Source organism: Podarcis filfolensis, assembly GCF_964270895.1.
Source record: "Podarcis filfolensis genome assembly, chromosome: 9".
In the NCBI taxonomy this organism is placed as follows: domain Eukaryota; kingdom Metazoa; phylum Chordata; class Lepidosauria; order Squamata; family Lacertidae; genus Podarcis; species Podarcis filfolensis.
In genome coordinates, this window is record NC_139610.1 from 48,844,045 (window position 1) to 48,863,134 (window position 19,090).

General features: G+C 41.3%; 2 protein-coding genes and 1 long non-coding RNA gene across 3 annotated transcripts in view; 2 read left to right on the plus strand and 1 right to left on the minus strand.

The window, feature by feature from the left end:
* NUDT6 (nudix hydrolase 6) lies at window positions 1-16,998 on the plus strand. The gene is made up of 6 exons (XM_083571770.1): window positions 1-227; window positions 723-1,133; window positions 1,770-1,973; window positions 4,051-4,106; window positions 10,825-10,879; window positions 13,131-16,998. The coding sequence occupies exons 2-6, from the start codon at window positions 878-880 to the stop codon at window positions 13,520-13,522; spliced, it is 963 nt and encodes a 320-aa protein (XP_083427896.1). The 5' UTR covers window positions 1-227; window positions 723-877; the 3' UTR covers window positions 13,523-16,998.
* Window positions 1-19,090, plus strand: part of LOC310742617 — a 114,390-nt gene that overhangs the window by 25,862 nt on the left and 69,438 nt on the right. The window lies entirely within an intron of this gene.
* FGF2 (fibroblast growth factor 2) overlaps window positions 10,251-19,090 on the minus strand; it is a 24,664-nt gene continuing 15,824 nt past the window's right edge. Inside the window, exons 2-3 of the mRNA XM_083572041.1 lie at window positions 15,919-16,022; window positions 10,251-14,161 (exon numbers count right to left, since the gene is read on the minus strand). Coding sequence (XP_083428167.1) covers window positions 13,976-14,161; window positions 15,919-16,022 — 290 coding nt within the window. The 3' untranslated portion in view covers window positions 10,251-13,975. The remainder of the gene's footprint in view (window positions 14,162-15,918; window positions 16,023-19,090) is intronic.

Here is a 19,090-nt window from a genome sequence, read left to right on the forward strand (position 1 = left end):
CCATCCCACGCAAACAAATCTCACTGCCACCGGCGTAGCAACCCTCGCTGACGCCTGGGGCGCCCAAAGTGTTTTGAGCTTTTTTCTACGAGCGAAGAGGTTGTCCCTCTATCGCTGCAACTCTGACCGCTTGGTCAACCGAGTTCGATGGCATGCCGGAATTGCCATTCGGAACTGCTTTGGGACTAAAGAGACCCGGCTTTTGAGCCAAGTCCCCTAAGAGGAAGGTAAGGCTCCCACGCCGCAGCTGTGGCCAACACTTGCGGCCTCCAACTGAATTTGGGTTTTCACTTTAATTTCAAGCGCCGCTGTTGTTTTCAGCCAGCGATCAACGAACTAGAAAGCAAGTCCCGTTAAACTTCACTTTAAAGTCAAACACGCGTAGCGTTAAACTGATAGCTGTCGTGAAGCGCAATTCTGTGCCTAACTCGGAAGTTCAATAGGGCTTATTACCAGTTAGGTATGCATATGATTGCACCCTCTTAATGTGTCCGCTTAAAATTAAGTCCCATCGGTTTCAAGGTAAGAGGGTGCAGGACTGCCGCTTTAGAGTGGTTTCACTTCCGCCTTCATCCCTTCACGGCTATTCTCACGTTACTTCGCCACTGCGGTAACCGCAGTTAACATCATCCGTCTGTCTTTTGTAACAGCAGATGCAATCACTTATATAATTAAATAAAGTTTAACATCATCTCTCGCTCTCGCTCTCTTTTTAACTGCAGAGAAGCCGCGAGGCAAAGCGAACCGCTCCTCCTTCGCTTTCCCGGAGGACGTGAGCAAAGCTTTACCCATGACTACCGGAAGTCTGCGCCATTAGCCTTTCCCCCGTTTCCTATCTCTGAGGCGTGCGCTTGTTGCTGTCGCCGGAGCTGCCGCCATGTTAGGGGCCGGGTGGACGGCGCGGGGCTGGCGGCTCTTGCCCTTGGCTTGCCGGCTCTTGCAGCCTCGTCCTCCGCGCCGCGTTTGCTCGAGTGGCCGCCTTCGAGGTGACGCCGCCGCCGCCACCGCCTCTGGCTTGTCCGAGGTCGGGCTGCAGCCGCTGCGGGATAAGTTTGGCGGGCTGAGCGTGCGCCTGTCCCAGCTGCGCTCCCCGGAGAGCCTGGAGCCAGAAACCTTCCGGAGGTGCCTGCAGGGCAAGTGCAGTTTGCTGAGCCTCTGGGGAGACTGGCGCTTCTTTGCAGGGTTGGCGCTCGAGCAGCTGCCTGGCAGACCAAAGCTCGCTCATTTAGTCTGCGTTTTCCCAACACTTCTTTCCCGGTGGGCGATCAGCTTGTTGGTTGCGCAACACTGTCCAGTCAAATATAACGATGATGCAACCTGGATTTGCCGATATAGGATTTAGAATCCCCCCATGCCTTGTTTCATCCGAATCATAGCTTCATATCCTGGCTTCTTGCCCAGTCGGAATGGAATTAATTGAATCCATATTTAGTTTTCTTGCACAACAAAGGAAGGAGAAAAGCAACTGTATCTTGCAGCCAAATTGCCTGTTTTTTTGTATCTCTGTACAAATACAGCCAGTGTGATTAATGCCAGCCTTTAGCTTTCAGATACAGGGGATCATTCAAAAGGATAATTCATTTTAGCTTGTGCACATATTTCTTTTATGCCTGAAGCAACCATAGCTACCCCTTATACAGTATATGGACATGGTATAGAGGGCTTGATGAGGCATGTGACCATCACTTGTTCCAAGCCTCCAAGAGCTAGCGAGCCCCACCTGGCCAGCATAGACATCAGTATATTCTGTTGTGCTTCTCTCCTCCCAGATTCTATCAGGCAATGGAGAACAGAAGGCTACGTAGCAGTCTGGCTGCATGTTCCTATTCTACAAAGCAGATTTATAGCTGTAGCTGCAGAGCAAGGCTTTGCGTTCCACCATGCAGAATCGGACTCTGCCACACTCACCCTTTGGCTAGCAGAAGGACACAGCAGGTTACCCCACTATGCTACTCATCAAGTAGGAGTTGCAGGTGAGCTTCAGAGAGAGAGAAACATTGTGTATTGTTGTCTGTGTTGGTGCTAACAGTGGCTAATAATAACCAGAGTTGTGGATCCCGCCTCAAATCACAAAAATTTTCCAGACCACAAAAAGTTGGTTTAGGATTGTAGCATAGCTAAATCGGTAGAGGGCAGCAAAGACAAAAAATACTTTTTGATTTGTTTTTAAGGGCATGTTTGAGCATGTTTTCAAGCTTATGGGAAAAACAATACAGTTGTACCTTGGAAGTCGAACGGAATCTGTTCGGCTTTCAAAACGTTCAAAAACCAAATGGCAGAATCTGATTGGCTGCAGGAACCTCCTGCAGCCAATCAGAAGCCCATTGGACATTCGGCTTCCAATAATAGTTTAAAAACCAGAACAGTCACTGTTCGGGACTGTTCAGGTTGGCGACATTCGGGAGCCAAAACTTTCGAGAACTAAACTTCGAAAAACCAAGGTATGACTGTACAGTAATTAAAACATGGCTCACCCACCCAGGTCTCAGTGATACAGACCAGATCAGCCTCCTCATCCACAATCAGATCATGACTGAGGGAGGTCTTATTCAAAGCCCACCTGGCATTCAACAGCAGCAGCCGCCACAGACCTGAGAGGTAGCTGAAAGGACAAGCACTATTTCCCAGGTTGGACAAGGGGCTGGCACATGGCATAGTCACTGCCTGCCTGTGCTGCGTGCCTGTTATCTGGCCTCTCCACACCCTACCTCTCCTTACCTAGAACCACCACAAATGAACATTTTTTGTATCAGTACCTCACTCCTGCAGGCTATTTCCATCTCCAGACAACTGTAAGAGCCTGCCTTTGTCAAGTAAAAATATAATGCTGAAAGCACTGTCAGGGTATGCATGCCAATCTCAGTTTCTTAAGGAAACCCTGTTGTCCTCAGCGATTTTTGAAATATAATGGTAGTTAGCTTTGCCCTAAAGCACTTACATGTCAAACAAACACTACTTCCTGCCTATTTCTGCAGTAACTCAATGCACAGGAAGGTTTTAATAATAACATACTGTATGGTTATTATTTTTCACACAATCTTTTTTATAACACAAAAGTAAAAAGGACATTATGATTGAAACCAAAGTAAAATGTCCGCTGAGTAATATACTTCACTATCTTGTTAAAATAGTATTATGCTTTCAATATGCTCTGGTAACCTCTAGGTTAAATTACTGCAACGTGTTATATGTAGGGCTGCCTCTGAAGACAGTTCAGAAACTTCTGCCGGTGCAAAATTCGCTGGCCAGATTGCTCATTCACACTTAAGTGTCATAGAAATCTGAGACTCCTTTTGTAACACAAAAGCCAAGCACATTCTTAGCAGGTAACTTCCAAATCAATCTGAGCTTTTGCTTTGCATCCTAAATAAGATTCCACACCAACTAGAACACTGCCAACCATGTACCAGAAGGACAAAGTCATATCATTGTATGGCATAGGCTGGAAGTCTTATGACTAATTTCCTAAGGAATGTCCTTTCAGAATGTTACATCAGGGTTGCTGTTTCATTTATAAACCATTCCTCCCACACATAAAAGTGTGATTAGTTTATTAAGCGTGCATATGGAAATACTTTTGCTTTGGAGTATATATGCCTTCATAAATGTAATCTCATTGTCCTTCAAAAATGCAGGATTAAAATGGAACAGGCAGGCAGCCCACAGAAGTCAGTGGCTAAGCATGCATTCAGAAGCCACTGCCTGTCCATTAAGAGGCTTTAAATTTTGGGTAAGGTGGGCAGAGAGACAGAGGGCAAAACTGATGCAGAGTGGAAAGATCAGGCACACGAAGGCACATTTTGACAGGGTTGTGGATCATCAGCCTCATAACTAAGAAACATCTGAGCCACTTGTTTCAGATTTGGGAAAGTGATCGCTATATTGGTCTCGTCATGAGAGATGGCATTTCCAATGGTATCTTTTCTCTAAAGAATCATCCTTAATTCCCCCCTCTCCCCTTAAAGGACATCCATTGCTTTGAATATAACATTCGATCATTGGTTCTTCATTAAAAATCAAAGGATACAGAAAATATTCTTTCTCCAACAGGTGCTGTATTAGATGTCCACACTGGGAAAGTATTGGTCGTACAGGACAGGAATAAAGTAAGTCTTTCACATTATCTAGAATAAATAATTTGGTGCTGGAGACATACTTCCGCTTGCTGGAAGGTTTTGACACAAGATCTGTGCATTGCACGGTCTTGTGCATAAGACCTTGCACACCATCTCAAGATATGTCCTTGCTCAATGTCTGTGCTAAGTCTTCCACAGCATTTCGCAGAACAGTGCTGCCACCAGAATTTCTTCCTCTGGCCTATATCAAGATCCAGCCCTTTGACTTGAATGTAGTGAATTGTATTAACAAGCCTGTTTGTCTTTTATATCATGTAATGGTTAAAAGTTAACTGTATTCACTTCCATCTGTAGTGACAAAATGACAAAGGCCAATACTTTTGAGTGTAGATCATCTCTGTGATCATTGTTTTTGTCAATGATTAGTTGGGATAGCAATGGTCTGAAGTAATACTTTTTCATGAGCTAACTATATTTAGAAAGGGTACGGTAATTCAGTTCTGGAAGTTCCTAAACAATCTGTACAAAAGCTCACTGTGAGTTTTACTGGATTTTGATGCTGGCATTTTGCTTTTGCTTTTCCTTTTAAGTCATTGATGTTATCTTCATAATCTTTTGTTTGCACTTAAGGCTTGAGTGGGTTTTGTTTTTTCAGTTTGTGGAGCCTTCACACACTCTTTATTTGGTGGGTTGAAATTCAGCCATTTGTTAAATTAACAGATAATCAGCAAGTGTACATTAAAAGTGAAGTGTTGTGTATTCTCACTCCCCAGTGTCCCATTGACCACCACAGTGGAACACTTCTGAGTAATAATGCATTGGATCAAGTTGAACACATCTTGTTTGTGCCTTTAAATTTTTCATAGCCTTTACGGGATGTTACAGACAGAATTACAGGGAGAAGATGGGTTTGGTAGAATCTAGGATGGAAACTGAAGAAAAATTTAAACCATTAAGCTGCAAGGAGCAGCCTAATTTCTCTTGGTATTTGGGGGAAAAAAGCAAGCTACATTTGAGGTTTTAAAAATAAGCTACTGGGCGTCTGCTGTAATTTGCTTGAAGAGAATTTATTAAAAGTTTTAGCAGAGACAGCAAGGCAGCCAAAACTGGCAGAGTAACTCTAGTCTGTACAATTCACTCCGCAAGCAGTAAGCCATGTTGAATTGCACATGACTTAAAGCTACAATGCATGAGTCAATTGCATTGGCATACATGTGTTGAATCTAATTTAGACCTATGGACTTGAATGAGATTTTAATAATAATAATAATAATAATAATAATAATAATAATAATAATAATTTATTATTTATACCCCACCCATCTGGCTGGGTTTCCCCAGCCACTCTGGGCAGCTTACAACACGTAAAAAAATTATAAAACATCAGTCATTAAAAACTTTCCTAAACAGGGCTGCCTTCAGATGTCTTCTAAACGTAAGTTAGTTGTTTATTTCTTTGACATCTGATGGGAGGGCGTTCCACAAGTCGGGCACCACGACCGAGAAGGCCCTCTGCCTGGTTCCCTGTAACCTCACTTCTTGCAGTGAGGGAATCGCCAGAAGGCCCTCAGCGCTGGACCTCAGTGTCCAGACTGAACGATGGAGGTGGAGACGCTCCTTCAGGTATACTGACGTCTTATCAGTCTTATGGCCCCTACAATATTACTGTGTTGGGTTATCCTGGGGCTGAAGCCAATGTAACGTAGTCACTGTAACCCACGCTCAAACATCAAGAGATACCCACCCATCATGAGGTCGTTTGATGACGTACTCACATTAGTCATGCAGAGAAGGCACCAGACGGTGGATAGCAGTGGCTGAAACACCCCTTTGCTAGGAAAATGGGGCCTGAGAGGAAAAGGATTGGACTGACATTGCAATCACAACTGCCAGCACCATAGCCAAGAGGATTTTCTGCTATGCAGCCGGGATAGTTGTAGTTGAAACCAGGTAAAGCCAATAGCCATGATCAGGTGGGGCAAATACTAGGGCCCCAGAGGGGCCCATCACATGCTTGTATGGCCTGGCACTATAAATAAAGGTTCTGGGCCAGACAGCTACATTTACCACTGCTTCTCTTACCCCAAAAGTTTCTGACTGTCGCCCCAACACACACATCGGAGGTGGAGCAAAGGAGTGTTGGGCATTGGGTAGATAATAGTGGCTGTGGATGCCTCACCCCATACTTCTCTTTATAGCGCGGGACCAAAGTGCAAAAGCATGATGCTTTCAGCACTGCCACCCATTCCCACCTCCCAGTAAGCTTTGAGGGGGCCCTACCCAAGCGAGGGTATCTTGTCTAAGGCTCCATCAAACCCGGTACCAGCACCAGCCATGATTCAGCAGTGTTAGGCACCCTGGCCCTTTGGGATTGTCAATCATGGGGTTTAAACCCACTTATCCCCATGTTATACTGTGACCACTGTGGGTTCTTTTTCAAACAGAGGCGTGTTTTGTCTGCGACATCATGATGCATTTATAGCCCCAGCACAGCAATAAATTACGCATCTGAGCTGATAACCAGAAAAGACCACTATTCATGGGACTCGCCAGATTATTTAAACTGCACATATACACTTCGCAGCTTGGCCTCATAGCTGAACCTGCCAAAGCACAAGTGTTAGTTGTGGTCATGGTGGTTTCTGTAATGTGGAACTGGAAGGCAGCCACTGAATATCCATCACACGATAATTGCCTCCACTCACTACAAATCTAAGGTAGATATGAATCAATAACTTGGTGAATTAAACCTCCATAACAGTTTGAGGATCCAGCTATGTATCTTAAATTCAGTGGCAAGTATAGCTGATGAAAGATACGTTAAGAATGGCATAGAAATAATAAATTGAAATATAAAACGCTTAAGAATTTTATACCATATCTTAAAACCATTTATTACCTATACTAAAAAAATGCCGGGGTAGTTAAAAATTCTCAGTCAGCAACCAAATTATATATACCAGGAAGCATTTATTTCTCTTGTTTTCTATAAGGTCTTGCTTATTTTCAGTTACCTTCTGATATTCTAGTCGAATAATTGCTTTTTCTTCTTCTTAGCTGTACGATTAGTTTTCAACTCACGCTAGCTATACAGCACATTTAATTAAGGGAAAGGCAGGCATTATATGTTTCATTTGTAATTCAAAAGTTCAAGGACAAATCCTCCAATGTAGCAAGTAATGTAAAACTGCCTGCGTTTTGACAAATTGCCAGGTTAATGCTTAAGTTTGGCACACAAATTGTAAACTGTTAACTGGCTACAGTTATAAAGTTTGCAGCACAGGAAAATTCACACATCCCAATTTGGAAAAAATAACACTCTTTTCTGGGTATCTGATGGGTGATGGAGAATATAATATTAATAGATTCAAGAAATAACAATTCCTCCAAAAAATACATTTTAAAACACACTTTTAAGCAAGGGAGAGCGAGTTTATGAAGAACCATATTGTACTTGTTAAGGATTTGGCTTTCTGCCTTTTAAAAAAAATTGCTTGAAATTTGCCAGCAGCTACTTTTAGATTCAGAAACAGTGTGCTTAGAAACTTCACAGCACTTTAGATTCCAGTGGTGTGGCCAAATGTATTGAAAGTTCAAAGTCTATGTATTTGTGTAACGGTGACCTGCACTGTGTTAAGAGCTGCACATGTGACGTCATGGCTGAAGAGCATTAAAATGCAAAACAGTTCCCAGCCATGAAAAGCAAAGTCTAAAGGCCCATGAAACAAAATAGGTTACCCGCCAATTGGTTTTATATGTAAATTAGTGAAGAAACCATTAATATGCTGTGAAACAGGGGTGGGAGAGTCTCTCTGCACTCTGCTTTCATACCCTCATCTCAGCCAGTGTGGTGTAGTGGTTAAGAGCGGTGGACTCGTAATCTGGTGAACCGGGTTCGATTCCCTGCTCCTCCACATGCAGCTGCTGGGTGACCTTGGGCCTGTCACACTTCTCTGAAGTCTCTCAGCCTCACTCACCTCACAGAGTGTTTGTTGTGGGGCAGGAAGGGAAAGGAGATTGTTAGCCGCTTTGAGACTCCTTTGGGTAGTGATAAAGCGGGGTATCAAATCCAAACTCTTCTTCTTCTGGGACAGGCAGTCTTCTGTAGTATGGCCCCTGTTGCATTATGGAAGCCAGAAGGTCACTCTCTCTCTCTCTCTCACACACACACACACACTTGCTTATCCCATGGGGACAGGGAAGTAGCAGCAAAAGTGACCAAGATGCATTGCCTAGAGCTGATGTGGGGTTAATCCCCCCTTGGACAACAACATTATTATTATTATTATTACCCTATCCAGTTGGCTGGGTTTCCCCAACCACTCTGGGCAGCTCCCAACAGAATATTAAAAACACGATAAAGGATCAAACATTAAAAACTTCCCTACACAGAGCTGCCTTCAGATGTCTTCTAAATGTCAGATAGTTGTTCATTTCTTTGACATCTGCTGGGAGGGCATTCCACAGGGCAGGCGCCACTACCGAGAAGGCCCTCTGCATGGTTCCCTGTAACCTTACTTCTTGCAGTGAGGGAACCGCCATAAGGCCCTCGGAGCTGGACCTCAGCTGAACGATGGGGGCAGAGACGCTCCTTCAGGTATACTGGGCCGAGGCTGTTTAGGGCTTTAAAGGTCAGCCCCAACACTTTGACTTGTGCTCGGAAACGTACTGGGAACCAATGTAGGTCTTTCAGGACCAATGTCCTTCAGGACCTTCCAGGGGGTCACATGTAGTTGGGGGCAGAGGCAAAAGAAAGGGATGCAGCTCCTATTTTTATCCAATAGGCTACATTCTACCCATGCAAAAGCCAGACTCCTGTCTCTTATGTGGGCAAGAGGCATGATGATGGTTCAAGGATACATTTCAGTCAAGTGAATGCACAGCAGAGCTGATGGGGTCTTCATGGTCTGGAGAGAGTCCTGAGAGCCAGATAGAGAGGTCTGAAAGCCTGTGCTTGGCCTGCAAACTGGAGGTTCCCACTGCTTGCCTAGAGAATCCCTGTCAGTCGCGGTACTGCTGCAATAGAGGAAAATGAGCAGGGTGGTGCAGAAACCTCTCCCCATGCACAGTGTCAGTGAAATAACTGAGCATGCTCCTCTCCCCCCAACCCTTGCTCATACTTCATGGCAGGAGCCATCACCATGACAGGGAGAGAGCATACAAAACATTGGAAATTAGCTGCACTTACTGTAGATCCCATTGAAATCAATTGGACGTGTCATTCACAACTAAGCAGTGGTTGGTTTCAGTGTGGGCTGTATGCAACAAACACTGGATCCAAGTAATTGACTACAGAAATTCTAGATTCAGGTAGGTAGCCGTGTTGGTCTGGCGCAGTCGAAATAAAAATAATAGTAAAAATTGTCCAGTAGCACCTTATAAACTAGTGATGGCCAAACTTGGCCCTCCAGCTGTTTTGGGACTACAATTCCCATCATCTCTGACCACTAGTCCCGTTAGCTAGGGATGATGAGAGCTGTAGTCCCAAAACAGCTGGAGGGACAAGTTTGGCCATCACTGTTACAGACTAAGTTTGTTCTGGTATGTACATTTTCATTTTTGCATCCAAGTTCGAAACACCTTTTAGGTATTATACAAAAATGGAAAAAAATGAAAATGTACATACCAGAACAAACTTAGTTGGTCTATAAGGTGCTAGTGGACTATTTTTATTTTTTATTTTTTTTGACTACAGAAAGTTTTCCTTTTCTTACTGTGCACCAACCAAGTGAGTTAGAAGGATACTACTGCTTTAGGAAACATTCAGTCCCGTCCCGTCCCTCCCCCCACCATAACCACACATTAATCTAAAGCTGATCTAACAAAAATGGGAAAGATAATCAGAAATATGTAATGTATTACTCCTGGGGTGCAAATCAAAGCAATGCATTCAACATACCTGTACTTCTTTGAAACCAGTGGCGTAGCGTGGGTTGTCAGCACCCGGGGCAAGGCAAGTAATTTGCGCCCCCTAACCTGTGGATTTGCGCCCCCTAACCCATGGATTTGCGCCCCCTAACCCTAACCCCCAGATGTTGCGCCCGGCCCCCCCTGCACCCCCCACGCTACGCCACTGTTTGAAACGAATGTCATTAGCAGCAGGTATCACACACCATGCTGGTAAAAAATCTTTATCCATTTTGGTCTTTAAAAATTACACAAGCACATGATTCATCAGCTGGCACACAAGAACTTCAGCTTTATTTTTCAGCTTCATAACCAAAAATGATGTGATACACATTGGTTATTTCAGACACAAAAGTAAAATTCATAGCCAGTGCAGTATAGAACAGTACTACAATCAATCACTGTTTAGAAAATGTACTGATGTTTGCAAACATTGAAGTAGAGTATACATGATTAAATATTAGATTACATAGGCTCCAGTCCAACAGAGAGTTAGGTACACTTAAGGCCATAGGCTTAAACTTGCCTAACTCGGCATTGGATTGTGGCTATAGAATATAATTACCTATAGCAGCTTTTAAAAACTGTTAATGAGCAGCAATGTTGCAAGTATAAACCATCTAACAGTCATCAGACAAATCAGTGTATGTTTTCTTGCAATATAATAGACATCTACTATATGTCTATTATATTGCAAAACACGTAGACACCTAATTGTATTTTGGTGATCACATTTGCAAAAACAAAAGAAAGGACCAGTCAAGAGAGGCAGCAATTTATTTCTGGTGTCTTGTCGAAGGAAACAGATTAACCATATGGTTGTTTTTATTCCCCTGTTAAGACAAGAAATGCATGGAAATTTCCAGGAGGATTGTCTGAACCCGGTGAAGATATTGGTAAGTACTTGGCTATTTCGGTAATTACATAAGGTTCCTCACCTCCCAAGTCGTCAGGCCTGCAATTTCTTTGAAACCTGTTGATGGCAAATGGGAACTTCTGGCTGTAAGTAGGTAAAATGACGAACCCTATAGTACATCAAAATTGTTTGCATCCTTATTCCTAATAAGTAATTTTTCTTAATTTATATACACAAGGCACGGCATGATTTTATATCTAAAAGAATAACTCAGTGAAAACTCTCTTAATTTACTAATCTAGTCATGACATACTTAGTATTTAGTTACACTGGAAGCATATGTTGATTTCAGTGAAACTGCTTTTTTGGTTAAGAGAGCATACCAACCTAGGCCACACCCTTACCTGGGAATAAGTCCCACTGAACTCAACAGGACCTATTTCTGAATAGATATGTTAATCTCACAAAATATACTTTGTCTGCAAGGTGGAAAACAATGGTATGAATTAACATACTAAAGACAGAATAGCAATTTGGTAGCACAGCAAAGCAGTCAGCCAACATTTTGCTAACGCATCAACAATCAGCATGTACTGTGCAACTCACATTTTGCTATATGGCATGGATTATGTGCAGGAGTAACTCCTATTAAAAATATACTATGTTGTTTCTCAAGGTTTGTGGTGCCTTTGTATCGGATGATGTTCAAGGCAGACTGTTGCAAATTTTGTTAAATGATACGAATGTTATAATGTTATTATTTTAAAATAAATGTGGCTGCCTTGTAAGCCAAACCATGGTTTGCAAACCTGCTTCTAACCCAGCCAAGCTTCTAAAACGGTTTCATGCTAAATACAGCTAGGAAAAACGTTTGTGCAGAATTAATGCTAACCTTAGATATCTCCAGACTTGAAAGAGAGGGGAAACAGCATACGTAGGAAGGGAAGAGTGTCATGATCACCAATCTTTTAGAGGGAATTAAGCAGCCCCTGTGAGGCAGCCTAGGGGAATTAATTTAGAATCTTACATTTTAATATCTGCCGACTTCCTTGGCCTCAAATGAAGGAAACTCAGAACAGGGAACAAACTCTGAACAAATGGGGAGCCCACCTGAACATTTGAATGGGAGACATAACTCTAGCGCCATAAATTATCTTATACAGTCGTACCTTGGTTGTCAAATGGAATCCGTTCAGGAAGTCCTTTTGACTTCTGAAAACATTAGAAAACCAAGGCGTGGCTTCCGATTGGCTGCAGGAACTTCCTGCAGCCAATCGGAAGCTGCTGAAGCCGTGTTGGACGTTCAGGTTCCAAAGAACGTTTGCAAACCGGAACACCCACATCTGGGGTTTGCGGTGTTCGGGAGCCAAAATGTTTGAGTCACAAGGTGTCCAGGATCCAAGGTATGATTGTAATGTCAGTAACGCCATTGCTAGATCACTCTTAAATCCACAATGAACTCTTGCAATAACAGGCTACATACTACTTGGAAGGAGTGGCTCTGTCTTCCACATGTGCTAATAATTTTAAGTGCCACTGTATAACCCATTTATTTTAGTTTACTTATGGACATTGATACTATATATCACCCATGATTAAAACCACAGACTGATTAATAATTACACATAAGACATATACCTAATTTCATAATGCCTAATTATGCATTTGCTGGACTGGGCTTTTTAAAATTATTTTTAGAGCCCCAAACACATTTCCAAAATGTAAGTTTTACATATCAGAAATTAAGAAATTTATTAATGCTGCCTATATTTAAGGCCAAGGTTGTGTTTTGAAGCTCTGGGATAGCTCAGTCAGTAGAGCATGGGACTCTTAAATCTCAGGGTCATGGGTTTGAGTCTCACGTTGGGCAAACTACTCCTGCATTTTGGGGGGCTGGACTAGGATGTTCCTAGTGGTCCCTTCCAAATCTACAGTTTTAGGATTCAGGTCGTACCTATGATAAATGCAGTAGCTCAGTTTTTAAAAAGCACAGAAAACTTTGACAGCAATTGCTTTGTTTGGTATAAGGTGGTTTCATATACATTGCATTTCAAATTAAAACACCTGCAATAGTGCTTTTATAATATCTACAACCAAAGTATTTTGTGGAGAGGGTTTTTTGGGGGGGGGAGAGATATATTTTTCACTCAGTCTAACAGAGGGAGGGGTGGTGCTGTTGAATGCATGTTTACCACAACTGAAAATCTAATGGCAAAGCGAGAGAGAAGATGGAGGAGAGAATTACAGTTAATGCTTTTTAAAAAGGAACTCTTTCTTTTCCTCCTCCTTAGGGAACACAGCAGTTCGAGAGGTTTTTGAGGAGACTGGCATTAAGTCAGAATTCAAGTCCCTCCTAAGCATACGGCAGCAACACAGACACCCGGGAGCCTTTGGCAAGTCAGATATGTACATCATCTGCCGAATGGAGCCTTCCTCTTTCAAAATCAGTTTATGCCAACAGGAGTGCCTGAGGTGTGAGTGGATGGACCTAGCTGAGCTTGCCAAGACATCAGACACTACTCCAATCACCAGCAGTATTGCTAGATTGCTTCTTTATGGGTATAGGGAAGGGTTTGATAAAATTGATTTAACCGTGAGAGAATTTCCATCTGTGTATACAGGCCTTTTCTATAAGCTGTACCATAGAGAGCTGCCAGAGAATTATAGAAACATGACAGGTTAGCAATACATTTAGTGTTGTTGTTTTTTGGCTTAGGAAAAAAATCCCTTGTACTAAAATATACGTATATTCTGTTCCAAATCAAATTCCCTTTTCTACCTTCTAAAAGGATAATATATATTATTTCATTTGAAATGCTAATGTTTCTCTAGCTATGCACATTTTTAAGTCCCTTTCATCTTGAATGGCCTAAATAATATATTTTTTTAACTCTACCCCCAAACCATCAAGTTGGAAACAAACGTAATATTCAGTTGGTGCATTGGTGTTCTAGCCTGACACATTCACATACACACATATATGGTTCCAGGAATTAAAAGTTAGAAGGCTTAAAACATACACAGTTCTACAATCAATCTGCAAGTCCTGGCAAATATTTGGTCACATTTTTCTGTCTTGTGGCAAAGCGGAAGTTTACCACTGCTGTAGTATATTTTATAGACTCTGCCACTAAAATCAACTCTTGGCAGACATCGGAAGGAAAAGGATAGCTTTCTGTCCTCGTCCAGTTTTTGGTCCGAGTTTGTACTGCCCAGTTCGTTTCAGTGCGACATACCAATCACTATGTTTACGAGATCGATATGTATTGTAGTTATTAGATTCCAAGCGTTCAAAAAAGAAGCATTCATCTGTTATGTATTTCTGAAAATGAAGGAAGAAAACATTATTCATAGTCTGCTACTGTCACGAAATAGTCTAATCAGAAGTATTTAAGACTTGATCAGTGTTCACACCCATTTAGCAAAAGGATAATACGCATATACAATCAGAACACTATTTTATTTTATCTTTGAAGCTCCCATTGGTAACACGCTCCCACATCCACATAAATGAAAACTTCCAAATACTACTTCCAAATTAGAGAGCTAGTTTACAAAAAGATTTAACACAACAACTTTTTGTAAACTAGCTGTCTAATTTCCTGATCAAAGGCCAACACTGCGTTATGTAATAAGGAATGGAAAATATTTAGTTTTTATGCACATTAAGCGTCCACCCTTAATAGAGATAAGGTAAGTGAGTCTGCAAACTTAAACAAACTTCCTTAAGTGTAAATTCCACTGAAATCAGTGGCTGCATTTACATAGAATGCTAAGCCAAAAATCCTAGTTCAATAAGACAGGATATTTATTTTTTTAATTTTGTTTACTGCCCTTCGTCTGTAGATCTTAGGATGGTTCACAGATACACACTGTGTGCCCCTTTAGGAAGCGCTCCTCTAGTCTCTTCACACAAGCAACTAAACAAGCCAGGATTCAGCACTCCATAATATGCAAACCTGAAGCTTCAAAACAGACCAGGATACGAAGCCATGGTTTAAACTGGCTTAATATCCTGGCTTGTTTTGAAGCCGTTAACATTCCTTTCTGGTTTGCATGTAACAGGAAACTATGGTAAGTGTTGAATCCTGGTTTGTTTTATGAATAGGGCTGTCCGCAAATGCACACCCCTTCTGCATATCCTGGATTAGTATTACATGCAAAGGTAATGGGAAATACTTCTGAGTGGACATGTATACTGTTGTGCTGTCAGTCCCACTGAAATTAATTGGGCACAAACTACAATTTGCCCATTTCAATCAGGGATGTGGGGTGGAAAAAATTTCCAGGGCTTTATTTTTTCCAAAAAAAGTGTCAATAAATTCATTAATAATAATGAAGGGATGCAAATACATTATTAGGCAAGCTTTGCAGTTTCAAATTTTTAACTTTGTTTCCTCAAAACAAGGGAAATAAGCATGCTAAATCAGATTATCCTCGAGGGCACCAGAAATTTTTTGATGCAAACTGAAAAATTCCTAATACGAAAGGTCCTGAAAAATGCACATTACTGATTTCGATTAGATTTAAGCACAATTATCTCTGGATTCCGCCAGTGTATTTACTACCATATTTTTACTTACTGACTTCCATTACTAACCCAATGGTAATGTAAATGCTAAAATATACTTAAAGAAAATATTGCTTAACCCCGGCCATCGAAGATAGCCCAAAAATGGAAGCACAGTCAAACTTTGGAACTCAAACGCCTCCGTTCTCAAACGTTTCGGCTCCTGAACGCTGAAAACCCGGAAGTAAGTTCTCCGGTTTTTGAACATGAATGGCTTCCGAGGCATGTTTTTCATTTTTTCCCCATTTACTTTGCAGCCCATTGATCCTCAGTTTTCAAACGTTTCAGAAGCCGAATGGTCTTCCGGAACAGATTACGTTCGAAAGTTGAGGTTCCACTGTACCACAGTGGAAGTCCAAGAAAGGTATTAATTAATGCCTACAGGTGGAGCTGTGTTCTCCTATAACTGCACCAAATTCTGAGGATCTTTAAAAAGCATTAAAGGCATTCCATGACATCTAGCTCCACCCTAATACGAGAGGGAGAAAGAAACAATAGCATTTGCTTACCAGTGCTAACAACCGGCCATCTTCATTCATAGAAAGGAAACGGTTTGCACACACACCTTTGATTGACACGACTCCTCTCTCTTCTGCCTGAAGCAGCAATTTGACTGGATAGGAAGAAAGACAATGTCAATGTTCAAAGTGTGAGCTGTCATCCATGGGTCACTCTCAAGGGCAACTGCAACGGCTTTGAATAACCCCAACCATGGGACCCTACCTATTGCACTATAGAATTCCGAGGTAGTAATAATAATAATAGTAATAATAGTAATAATTTATTATTTATACCCCGCCCATCTGGCTGGGCTTCCCTAGCCACTCTGGGCGGCTTCCAACACAATATTAAAATACCGTAATGCACCAAATATTAAAAGCTTCCTTCACATTTGGAACTTCAAAACTGCAAACTTAGTAACTGTAACACGATTCATACTAATTTGTACCAAGTGTTGACCTAACACAAATATGCAGGGCATTTACATTTTACCTCCAAGACAGTTCAAAATGGCACCAGGATGTAATCTGTCTACCATAAGTACAGGAGAATCACTACTTATGTGGGGGTTCTGTTCCCGGCTGCTGCACACATCACCAGGATGCACGCAAGTGGGGATCCCCCTGTTCTGCCCCACCCCATTCTTGCCCTGTCCCCGCTCCGTCCCCTTTCAGCGCTAAAAACGGCATGCTTGTGCGCAGCCATGTGAGCTTCGAACACGCAGGAGTGGGGAATTGCCTGTAGGTGATTTCAGTCAGAGTTTGATATTTTAGTGTGGCATCACCTACACTCCTTGCCTATTGATACTAGACAGGCAGCTTTCACTGTACATTTTTCAACGCCTGCTAAAAACATTTTTGTTTAGACAAGCCTATTCAAATGTTTAAGAAAGTTGATGTGAGTTTTGATCTGCTTTCAGTCTACTGCTGTTATTTCAACTTTTCAAATGTCTTAAATTATTATTGTTAATCCTTCTAAGTGATAATTTTATTGCTTTATCTTTTCGTAAACTACTATGAGGTTATATGCAATCAAGCTGCTTGAGAATTTTATGAAATAAATAAACATAATCATACAGCAAACAAAAAGCATTAGATAAATGATTCCTGTCTCTCTGCATTTTCCTCCCAAATTAGTTTAATGTATTTTTTTCTGTATGCTTTTCAAAACCTGCCAATACTTGATGGAGAAGATCCTAATCATTTATCCTGGAAAACAAAACTCAGAACTAATCTACTTCATTGCACCAATGTTTGAATTGCTAAGGACACTTAACTGAAGCAAGGAAAGAAACCCTCTTATGACTGTATATCACTTAAAACAGAAACACTACTCTGAAATATCTTTATAGCCCATTTTCCAATTTTTTCCATGTACTACCAAAGCTTGCTTAGTCATAAACAGGCTCTTAAAAGTGATTCATATAAACTGCTTCCAGACCATTATAATAAATTTGATCTTAAGAACTGTACCAAAATTTACTGGACATAAGATACTTGTTTATGCTACTTAAACTGAATGCGCTCCAGAAATTTGAAATGCAATCTTTGCTACTGACAAAATTGAAGATGCAGTGCACTTTACCAAGGAGTAAACTATAGTTAGGTAAGTGTACCTGCATCTTTTCCCACTGCAGTGGGAATATGATTTTGATTTGCGCAATAGTCAATGGACAAGCACTATTTTCTGTTCAGCACTGCAGCTTCCCCAGGCTGTTTTCCCCCCCTTAGCAAACAAAACCACCCGTTCTTTGTTATACCCATCTGTGTTTAATGTATTGTTTGCCCCATGGATACTGGTTTGGGAATTAATTGCACTTTATACCTTATATAAAGTAAGGATGCAATGAAGGCATAGATGCATCTTTAATACCAAACTGAAAACCTTTGCCCTATCAATAAAATTGTGATGGAGGAGGGAATGGGAAAATTTTCTTCTGGATAAGTCCTGACACTTCCTTATATCTATTTAAAGGGAAGGGGTGTACGTGTATCAGTCCTAGCATCTGCCTGGACATAGGGGGGTTTCAGGAGGACGTAGAACATATTGCCCTCCCCTGATCTTACCCCAAAACATTCTGCTGCTGTACATCCTTGGGCTCTGAGGGTAGGGAGGAAATGGTGCTCATCCACCCCTCCAGAGATTCATGATGCTCTTAAAAAACCACTTACCAACAAAGATGTGAAGACACAGTATCAGTGCCTTCTTGGACAATTAAGATGATACTAACTTAAATGGGCTAGTCATATATGATAAACTTTGTGTGGATTAAATAACACTGTAACTTGGCTAATGGGAAATGACTTTGGTAAGGTGTGTTGCATCCTCTTCAACTAAACAGCACTATTGAGAGACAACCAAATCTCAATATTATGAAACATAAGACTTGCAAATTAAAATTCCACTGCATCCTCAGATGAAGTTACTTGCAGAGATGGTATTAAGTTGTAGAACCAAAAAGCAGGTCTTGAGTTTGGAAACCGAAACCCATTCAATACATAAGATAATATTTTGAAACTCAAGTTTGTATTAACTGTTTAACCCAAAAAACCATTACTTTTGACAATGTCAAAGAATTATAGCTATTTGTTTACTGCCAGCATAAACAGTACCATGTAGTTGCCAAATTTTTCAGAGGAAAAACAAATACATGACCAATTGAAAAAGCAAGCTATTTAAACAGTGGAGAGAAAAAGGTGAAACTCTAACTTCTACCTTTGCTAAGAAGTTAAAACGATGCCCTGTATTCTGCAAACAACATTCTACAGAAGTGTGATGACCAACTTTATTCCGAAGAGTCAGAAGCAATATTTTTACACTTAACTGGGGGAAATATTATATTTGGCCTATATTTTCTTCCTTTCTGCCTTCTTTAAAATTCTCAGAGTCTTATGGCATGAATCCCTTCTGCTCATATACTGACTAGATGTATTATCCAAATGGATATATTGAACGCCTCAAAGTATGAGATAGCTTTCAACACGGTTTAAAGTGGAGTGCTTTTAAGTTTGTCCTGGCCAATCTAAAAATGTCCATCGGAGAATAAAACCATACTTTCATACCCACTTCCCAGAGTCTCACTTTTGTAGAGCAAGATGTTATTTCATTCTGTATTAAAAAAATAGCATTCTTAACATACAGTCTGAATTCCAAATGGAAGTATAGGCCAGCATTATAATG

Bases quoted from the DNA above. Each gene is read 5' to 3' on its own strand.
- NUDT6 (XM_083571770.1), top strand. From the start codon at position 878: ATGTTAGGGGCCGGGTGGACGGCGCGGGGCTGGCGGCTCTTGCCCTTG. The intron at 1,974-4,050 runs GTGAGCTTCAGA...TTTCTCCAACAG, and splicing joins TCATCAAGTAGGAGTTGCAG to GTGCTGTATTAGATGTCCAC. The intron at 10,880-13,130 runs GTAAGTACTTGG...CCTCCTCCTTAG, and splicing joins TGAACCCGGTGAAGATATTG to GGAACACAGCAGTTCGAGAG.